Source organism: Triticum aestivum, chromosome 6A, assembly GCF_018294505.1.
Source record: "Triticum aestivum cultivar Chinese Spring chromosome 6A, IWGSC CS RefSeq v2.1, whole genome shotgun sequence".
Taxonomy (NCBI): domain Eukaryota; kingdom Viridiplantae; phylum Streptophyta; class Magnoliopsida; order Poales; family Poaceae; genus Triticum; species Triticum aestivum.
In genome coordinates this window covers 76,377,142-76,385,407 of record NC_057809.1, presented here as the reverse complement: position 1 = coordinate 76,385,407, position 8,266 = coordinate 76,377,142, and the positions used below count along the sequence as shown (strand labels likewise).

Below are 8,266 nucleotides of genomic sequence, written 5' to 3'. Positions count from 1 at the left end.
AACTATGTCTTGATCATCCAGTTTTTAAACACCAGGCAATGCGAGGACTATAACGGAGGCGATCGAGTCTTGTGGGGAAAAGTAAATCGATTAGCCGTGTCCCTAGTTACAAACAATTTGAGCAACTGGAATTTGGATTATATGGAGATCTCAACACTGTTACCGATTAAATGAATTTGGGTTAATGTTAACTTTGGGATACCTACTAATAAAGCAAGGTGCGTTCCGCCCATTCTTTCATCCGTTCACCGCCGAAAAGATCTTTTTTCTACCCGATGTGGTACTAAATTCTTATGTGTTTGTCTACTAGACAAAGAATTTTTGTATGTGGGCCACGCGTTGTGGCCCAGCGAAGTTAGCCCACTTATTTTTCTGGCCAGGCAGCTAAGAAAATTCTATTTTCCGCACTGGACGACAAATAGTCGGAGTTTCACGCAGGACAACCAATAATTGGCTGGCTCATTTTTATTTTTTTATGTATTTTAATTCTAATGTTATTCTCCTTTCCTTATCTCTTTTTCCCTTCCAAGTTTGTTTTTCTTTTAGAATTTATTCATAAATTAAAAAAATTCAAAAAAATCAGAATTAAAAAAACAAATATTAGAAAATGTTCATAATTCCAAAATTTTGTTGCTATTTTGAAAAATATTAGGAACTTGCTAAAAGTTGCAATTTTTTCTTTAAAACTATTGTTTTTCAAAAATTGTTCTGAATTTCTAAAAAGAAAATGGCATTTGTAAAAATGCTCCAAATTTGAAAAATATTCATGTTTTAGTAAAATTTTCAAAATTAAAAATAATTTTTGTGTATAAAAGATACACATTTTCTAAAAATCTTATGAATTTTCAACACATGTTCCCGGTTTAAAAAAATGTTGACATGTTCAAATAATGTTCATGTTTTTATAAAAAAAGTTGGTGTTCTCATAAAATGTTTGTGAATTTTAAAAGATGTTTCCTTTCATATTTTATTTGCGTTTTTTCGAAAGTGGACATAATTTTCAAAAAACTGTTCAGGTTTCCTAGAATATTCAAAAATTTCATACCTTAGAATCTCCTCGATTGAAAGGATTGAAAGGAAGAGTAGATTGAATAATTCATGGGCCTTCTCTGGCGTATGATAACGTAAAACAATGCTGATAATGCATCTTTGCTTAGGGTAGCACTCGACGTTTTCTGACACTCGACGCAGGGTGTAATTCTAGTAGTGTTAACACAATATGTCTCACCACTTTTTAAGAATAGCTAGTTATTAAAGATAAGACTAAGAGATAAATCATTAGACATACTTATATTCTCATATCCAAATCACATACAAGGCTTAACATAGAACTGTCTTATCAACCACTGCACCTGCCCTTATAACTTATTGTAGACATACTTTTACTCTCATGTCCAAATCACATGCAAGACTTAAGATAAGACTGTCCTATCATCCACTATACATGCCCTTATACACTTTGCCCCAATGCATGAATGGGCAGATTTGTACAGAAACCGCCTTACTTATAGCATCGTTCATAACAGAATTCCTACAACCTGCTTCCTTTAATATAGAGTGCCATTCCATCTTGCCCTGGCCCGGGCTAGACTTGAGCAAATTTAGCCTTCATCCAGAGACGAAGAAGGAAAAAACCCAGAGAGACAGGGAGCATGTATCGCATCCTTGCACAAATGTAACCCTGCCAAGGACATGCATGCATGCGAGCACACCGGGTCTTCTTCATGATCTCGCATGCAACTGCCGTTTTCCCTTAGACGAAGTCACTTGGTGAAACGAGCAGCAGCGCGGCCTATTTATGCACACCGCGTCACAAATCTCGGGCGGTGTACGTACGTCCACGGTGGTTCCGGCTCAGAGCTCTCCCTCTCTCTGTCACTCACATGGCGGTCGCCACCGCGTCCGGCGTGATCTCCGCCCTGCTGGTTCTCGCCGGAGTCGCGGTCACGGCGCAGCCACATCCTGCGGCGGGAGGGCCACCCGCTACACCTCCTCCGGCGGCGGGAGCCACCCCTCCGCCGGCGGTAGGGCCGCCCAAGGCGCCTCCGTTGCCGGCCGGGCCGCCCAAGTTCCCCGCGATCCTCGCGTTCGGCGACTCGGTGGCCGACACGGGCAACAACAACCACCTCCGGACGTTCATCCGCTCCAACTTCCCGCCCTACGGCAAGGACTTCCCCGGCCACAAGCACACCGGCCGGTTCTCCAACGGCAAGATCAGCGTCGACCTCCTAGGTAAGTACCATCCATTACCCTGTACTTTTGCCATGGAAATGTATTTTCACAATATATTTTCCCAAACAACCAAGGATCAATTTGTTTTGGAAATGCGTGCGTGCGTGCAGCGTCGGCGCTGGGCGTGAAGGAGCTGCTGCCGCCGTACCTGAAGAAGGGGCTCTCCATCGAGGAGCTCAAGACGGGGGTGAGCTTCGCGTCCGCGGGCAACGGCTTCGACAACGCCACGTGCCGGACCATGTCGGCGCTGACGATGGAGCGGCAGCTGCAGCTGTTCCAGGAGTACAAGGAGAAGGTCGGGGGCAGCGTGCCCGACAAGGCGCTCTACTTCATCGTGACGGGCAGCAACGACATCGTGGAGCACTTCACCTTCGCGGACGGCATCACGGAGCCCGGGTACGCGGAGAGCATGGTGAGCCGGGCCATCGCCTACGTGCAGTCGCTGGCGGACCTGGGCGCGAAGCGGATCGCGCTGGTGGGGGCGCCGCCGGTGGGGTGCCTGCCGTCGCAGCGCATGATCGCCGGCGGGCTCCGGAAGCAGTGCGCCACGGACCGCAACCAGCTCGCCCTGCTCTTCAACCACAGGGTGGGGCAGGAGATGGCGAAGCTGGGCGTCAGGCTCCCCGGGGTCACGCTGGTGAACGTCGACATCTACACCATCCTCGCCGACGTGATCTACCGGCCGGAGGCGTTCGGGCTGAACAACACCCACGACGCGTGCTGCGGCTACATCGGGCTGGCCGCCGCCGTGCTCTGCAACTTCGCCAGCCCGCTCTGCAAGGACCCCTCCAAGTACTTGTTCTGGGACAGCTACCACCCCACCGAGAGGGGCTACCAGATCCTCATCGACGCCATCGTCGCCAAATACTTCAGATTCATGCACTAGCGATAGCAAGTTTCTTCTCTCTCGCTCTCTCGCTCTCTCTCTCTCTTTACAGTAGTATAATTCACTAGCGAGATTTTAATAAGGGTAATACGTCATAGGAGTGCTCTGCTTTTTATTTTATTTTAGAGTAAATTCCACCTTGTACATGCAAATATGTCGACAAGCTAAATAGTTGGTCCTCACTAACTCCAAATTCTTTTAACATCCAACCATGTCAACTCACTATGCCAAAATGCGCGAAAAAGATACATTTTTAATGCACACGCAACAATTCATGAAAAAGACACCTTTAAGATGCATCATGGATGATACTCATATTCAATATATATTTTACAACTATACGATAATCAGTAGCTTATACGTATTTTAGTTTCGAATCTCATATTGTTAATCTAAATTGTTTCATACAACCAGATCTCATTTAAATAATTGCAACTGATTCCCGTAGCTACAAGTGGGGTATCATCTCTAGTTGTATTTACTCCTTTGTGGCTTCTATTTTCGTTGTTAAGTTCCAGCAAAAATTGTATGGGGTGACAAACATGTACCAAAGCACACATGAGTCAAAAACTGCAAGCATAAGAATAAAATAGAAATGAAACGTAAAGCAACAAGATTTCTTCAGATATTCACAAGATTATTTTTGAGAATTTGAGAAATAAGGAACATGTAGGACACACATGGATTTTCTATAAGGTCAGAATTTATGTCAAAATTTCCCAAAATTTTATATATCTCAAGCTATTCCTCATGGAAAATTACAGAGTTCCTACAACACTCCAAAGGCAAATGGGGGCCTAGAGCATAAAAGCTATAGATGATAAACTTGTTGAGAAGATTAAATACTCCCTCTGTAAACTAATATAAGAGCGTTTAGATTACTAAAGTTAGTGATCTAAACACTCTTATATTAGTTTACGAAGGGAGTACAATAATAAGTAGCGATTCTCTCAACACAACATGTCTCTTACTAGTGGTATACACGAGGTCACCGCAGTGGTGAAGCCCATTGTCCCAGCACAACAACAGTATATGCACACATCAATGCTAGACAAAGCCACAGCATGTCTTTGCTTAAATACATTCAACATAACACTATTTCCACCCCCCGCAAAAACAAAACACAACACTATTTGCAAACAAATATTGCTACATCGAGCCGACATTTTCGCAGTACCGTGTTCCGTATATCCGCAGCAGACGCATGGCCCAGATAACAGACCTCGAAAGCAAAATGGGTTCATCCCTGCAGATATCAATAGTTACAACAAAGAATAAAACCAATGTGGGTGCAATAAAAATAGTTGTTTCCGCTGTGCTCTCAAATTAATCCCAGGGCCATCTTATGACATTTTGGGAGCAATATAAAAAATTAGACCAACTATGCAAAACTGGCAAGTAAAGAGTAAACGGCACATAAGCTGCTCATGCTGCTCATTTGTGTTACAGGAGCACCAGGTACATGTAATCCTAGTTCTGAAACATACTACTAATAGATTAGTAGAAACGCAACATTTCAATGCTAGATAAAAGCTTCAAGGCCCTCAAGCAACATTCTTCTTTCAAGAATCAACATTTCCAACGAAAGATATGTAAATACTAAGCCCTATAAGATGCACTACCATTCCAATAGATGGTCTTGGTTTTTATATAACATCAACACTGGTAAACTACAATCAAGCTTTCACATCTGAGATTTGGCATGGATAGGCTCAATTGGTGGAATTCAAACTAGCATAATCAAAAACAGCATGGACCGACAGTTGGACAGCAAAAAGTTAGACCCAATGATCAAGAGGAAATTGCACAAACCACCTACTATTGGTGCTAGTTTTGCACAAAACACTCACTTTACAGGTTTGTTGCACAAAACACCACATTCTGAGGTAATTTGTTGCAGCTAGGTCTAATCCACCATTTGGGTGCGTTGACAGGATTCCTGACAAGTGGGTTCAGTTTGTAAGTGCATCCGTGACAAGAAAAAACAGCCACATCAGCAGCCAACTAGAACTATCAATATCTCACAATTCTTGCCCCAATTGAGCTGATTTTTTTCTAGAATATTAGTGAGTGCACACATGATTTATTGGTTTGTTTTGCATTTTACGAAAATGTTAAATTTGAACAAAAATATTAAACGAGTCAACTAACATTGCAAAATCGCCCAGTATTTGGATGCTAAAACCTCATGGCGGTAATATTTTGGTGTGTGCAACTTGATGATGTCTGTAATGGTCACATGACAACTACTTGGATGGTAACACCTCATGGCGGCAATATTTTGGTACGTGAGAGTTGATGATGTCAATAATGGCTTTATGGCAGCCACTTGGATGCTAAAGCCTGACAGCGACAATATCTGCCATATCTTGGTGCTACTGATTTTATTTTATGAATATTGTGCCTATTTATGAATCATTTTATATTTGTGTAGCAATCTTATGTTTTTCACATGAAAATTTGTGGTGTGCTATTAGCTATTTGTAACCAGTAATGAATCTGGAAAGTTTCAGCTGGTTTGGATCACATTATAATGAGATATCTGCAGTTTACATTGGCTCATAATTTTTTTTACTCAAAAATCAAAATTTTCAAAAAAAAATGCAGAACAATTCCAGTAAATCACACATGTATGCAATACTACTCTCGAAAAAAGGCAGCTCATTTGGACCACAGTTTGTGAGATATTTGCAATGTTAGTTGACTCGTTGAAATTTAACATTTTAAAAAAATATTTAAAAAAACCCAATAAATCATAGATGCACTCACTAATATTCTGGGGAAAATCCAGCTCAATTGAAGCAAAGAATTGTGAGATATTGACAGTTCCAGTTGGCTGCTGATGCGGCAAGTTTTTCTTGCCGTGATGCACTTACAAACTGGACCCACTTGTCAGAAATCATGTCAACACATCCAAATGGTGGATTAGACCTAGTTGCAACGAATTACCCCAATATGTGGTGTTTTGTGCAACAAATCTGTAAAGTAGGTGTTCTATGCAAAACTAGCACCAAAAGTAGGTGGTTTGTGCAATTTCCTCAATGATCAAACCAGTCTGGGTCTGGTTACCACCAGAGGACCAGAGGTGTAGTGTACCCAGGAAAACCAAGCCAGTTCCCCTGTTTTTCAAAGGTAATATATTTTGTACAAAAATGCTTTTCAGGTCATGCAAATTTAGTGGGATAAATGCCTTTCAAGTACAAATTTTTTCGTTACTTGCCCAGTCACTTGACATTTGTTGGACAGGTCAGAAACAAACCATGACCATCTTCACTACTTTGACAAATTCTCCCAACAGAAACAGAATCAACCAATAACGTCCTACATGCACAATTAGGACAGCGAAACACCACAAACGAAAACAGAATAAGATTTACCATTTCACAGGAGAGAATCTACAGAAAATAAGCAAGCACTTGGTATGAGAACAAGCTTACAACTTCATATAGTCGGTCTTGACAACGATGGTGGGAAGCCGAAGTATGGGTGGACACGTTCGTGGTTGAAGCATGGCTTTGTCATCGTACAGATTTTCTTAAGTTCTGAAGTCCGGACCTCCACTGAAAAATAATCTATATCCCAAGTATCCACCCATTCAGTTTCATGACAGTCCTGCTGAGATTCTGTAGTGCCTCCGAGAAATAAGAATCCCGCAGCTGCGCCAACGGTGAAATAGTCATATTGGCCAGGCAAGGGTATAACACTCTCCAGCCGCCATTCCTTGGGAGATTCGCTGTTATTTTGAGTGGTATAAACAAGACGAAAGGATCCATTTGGACTGTGATCACCAACAAGAGACAACAACTCAAGGGATCCTTCTCTACCAACTACAAAGCCAGGCAGACTTCTGGTCTGGCCAGGCCGAGTTCGGTGATGCATACCGTGTTCTGCAAGTGGCTGGCCAGGCAGACGTCTGAGCAGCTCGTGGAAACCACTGTGATCGCTGATGGTGGAAAACTCTATTCTCCGTGTATCCAGAACAAGAAATTTGTCCATCCAAGGCGATGCCGAGTAGAAGCAGCCACGCACATGGTCGAAACTTGACATGCCGCGGCAACCTCTCGAATCAGAACAGTTCTGCAGCCCATGGGGGCGGTCTGTGCCCAAAGAGCTCCAGCTGGGAGATGCAGCTATACACCATTGCCGAGTAACGGACGAGAAGACGAACGCGACAACCTTGGTTCTGTAGTGCGCCATGCATATCACCCTGAACGACGTCTCATCCTCATGGTCACCGACGGGGGCGAGGACTGGCGCCAATTCAGCCGGGCGTCCTTCCTGGGCGGTTATGGCGTCATCGGGCACGGGCGGCAGCAGCACGTAGCGGCGCGACAAGGGGTCGCACACGGCGAGGGCGGATCTGAAGGTTCTCCCCGGGACCCTGCAGTCGAGGAGGACGCGGCCGTCGCGGACGTCGCGGGGGTGCCAGGGGCTGAGCCACCCCTCCTTGGGCTTGGGCACGAAGGAGTAGGTGAAGTCGGCGGCGTCGAGGAGGGCGCGGGCGAGCCGCGCGGAGGGGTGCGGCGCCTGGGCGGGGTGGAAGGCGCCGCCCCTGTCGCTGATGAGGCCGAGGAGGGGCGGCGGGCGGAGCTTGCGGAAGCGGCGGAGGAAGGGGCGGTCGGTGATGACGCGGCGGAAGGTGGCGCAGGCGGCGGACGCGCAGGCGAGCGCCTCCGGGGTGGGCAGGCGGAGGAAGATCTCCTCCAGGATCTCGTCCGCGAGGAGCGAGAGGTGCGTCCCGCGGTCGGTGGTTGGTAGCACCGGCGAGTCCATGACGGGCGGAGGAATCGGGCGGAGAGGAAGGGGATCTGTAGTTAGGGTTTGACCAGATTTGGCGGGGCGGCCGGCAGCGCTGAAGAGTGGAGAGGGGGTCGTGTGCTGCTGCAGTGCTGCTCGCTTGGAGTGGAGAGGAAGCTGCTGCTCAGACCTCAGAGCATGATAGTCTCGCTCTGTCTCTCTCTCTTGAGTTGAGAGAGCAAAACCCCGGTACGACCCGACAGACGCACCAGTCAGAAAAATTTGACCCAGATGACTGTTTTAAACCGGCTTCAAACGTTCGGAATAATCGGTATCCTTCATATTCATATGGGAGGTCCGGGCGCGATCGGGCGTGTTCGCTACGTTGGATCGGGCCCACGTTTGCCCACT

The 8,266-nt window shown here is 45.6% G+C and overlaps 2 protein-coding genes across 2 annotated transcripts; one reads left to right on the top strand and one right to left on the bottom strand.

Annotated features, from left to right (window-relative positions):
* Positions 1-1,820: 1,820 nt before the first annotated feature.
* LOC123132140 (GDSL esterase/lipase At3g14820) lies at positions 1,821-3,320 on the top strand. The gene is made up of 2 exons (XM_044551897.1): positions 1,821-2,232; positions 2,343-3,320. Exons 1-2 carry the CDS (start codon positions 1,884-1,886, stop codon positions 3,116-3,118), a joined length of 1,125 nt encoding a protein of 374 aa, XP_044407832.1. The 5' UTR covers positions 1,821-1,883; the 3' UTR covers positions 3,119-3,320.
* Positions 3,321-3,913: 593 nt separating this feature from the next.
* Positions 3,914-8,039, bottom strand: LOC123132139 (uncharacterized). The gene is made up of 2 exons (XM_044551896.1): positions 6,556-8,039; positions 3,914-4,364 (listed from the first exon to the last, which is right to left on the bottom strand). The coding sequence occupies exon 1, from the start codon at positions 7,889-7,891 to the stop codon at positions 6,560-6,562; it is 1,332 nt and encodes a 443-aa protein (XP_044407831.1). The 5' UTR covers positions 7,892-8,039; the 3' UTR covers positions 3,914-4,364; positions 6,556-6,559.
* Positions 8,040-8,266: the final 227 nt, after the last annotated feature.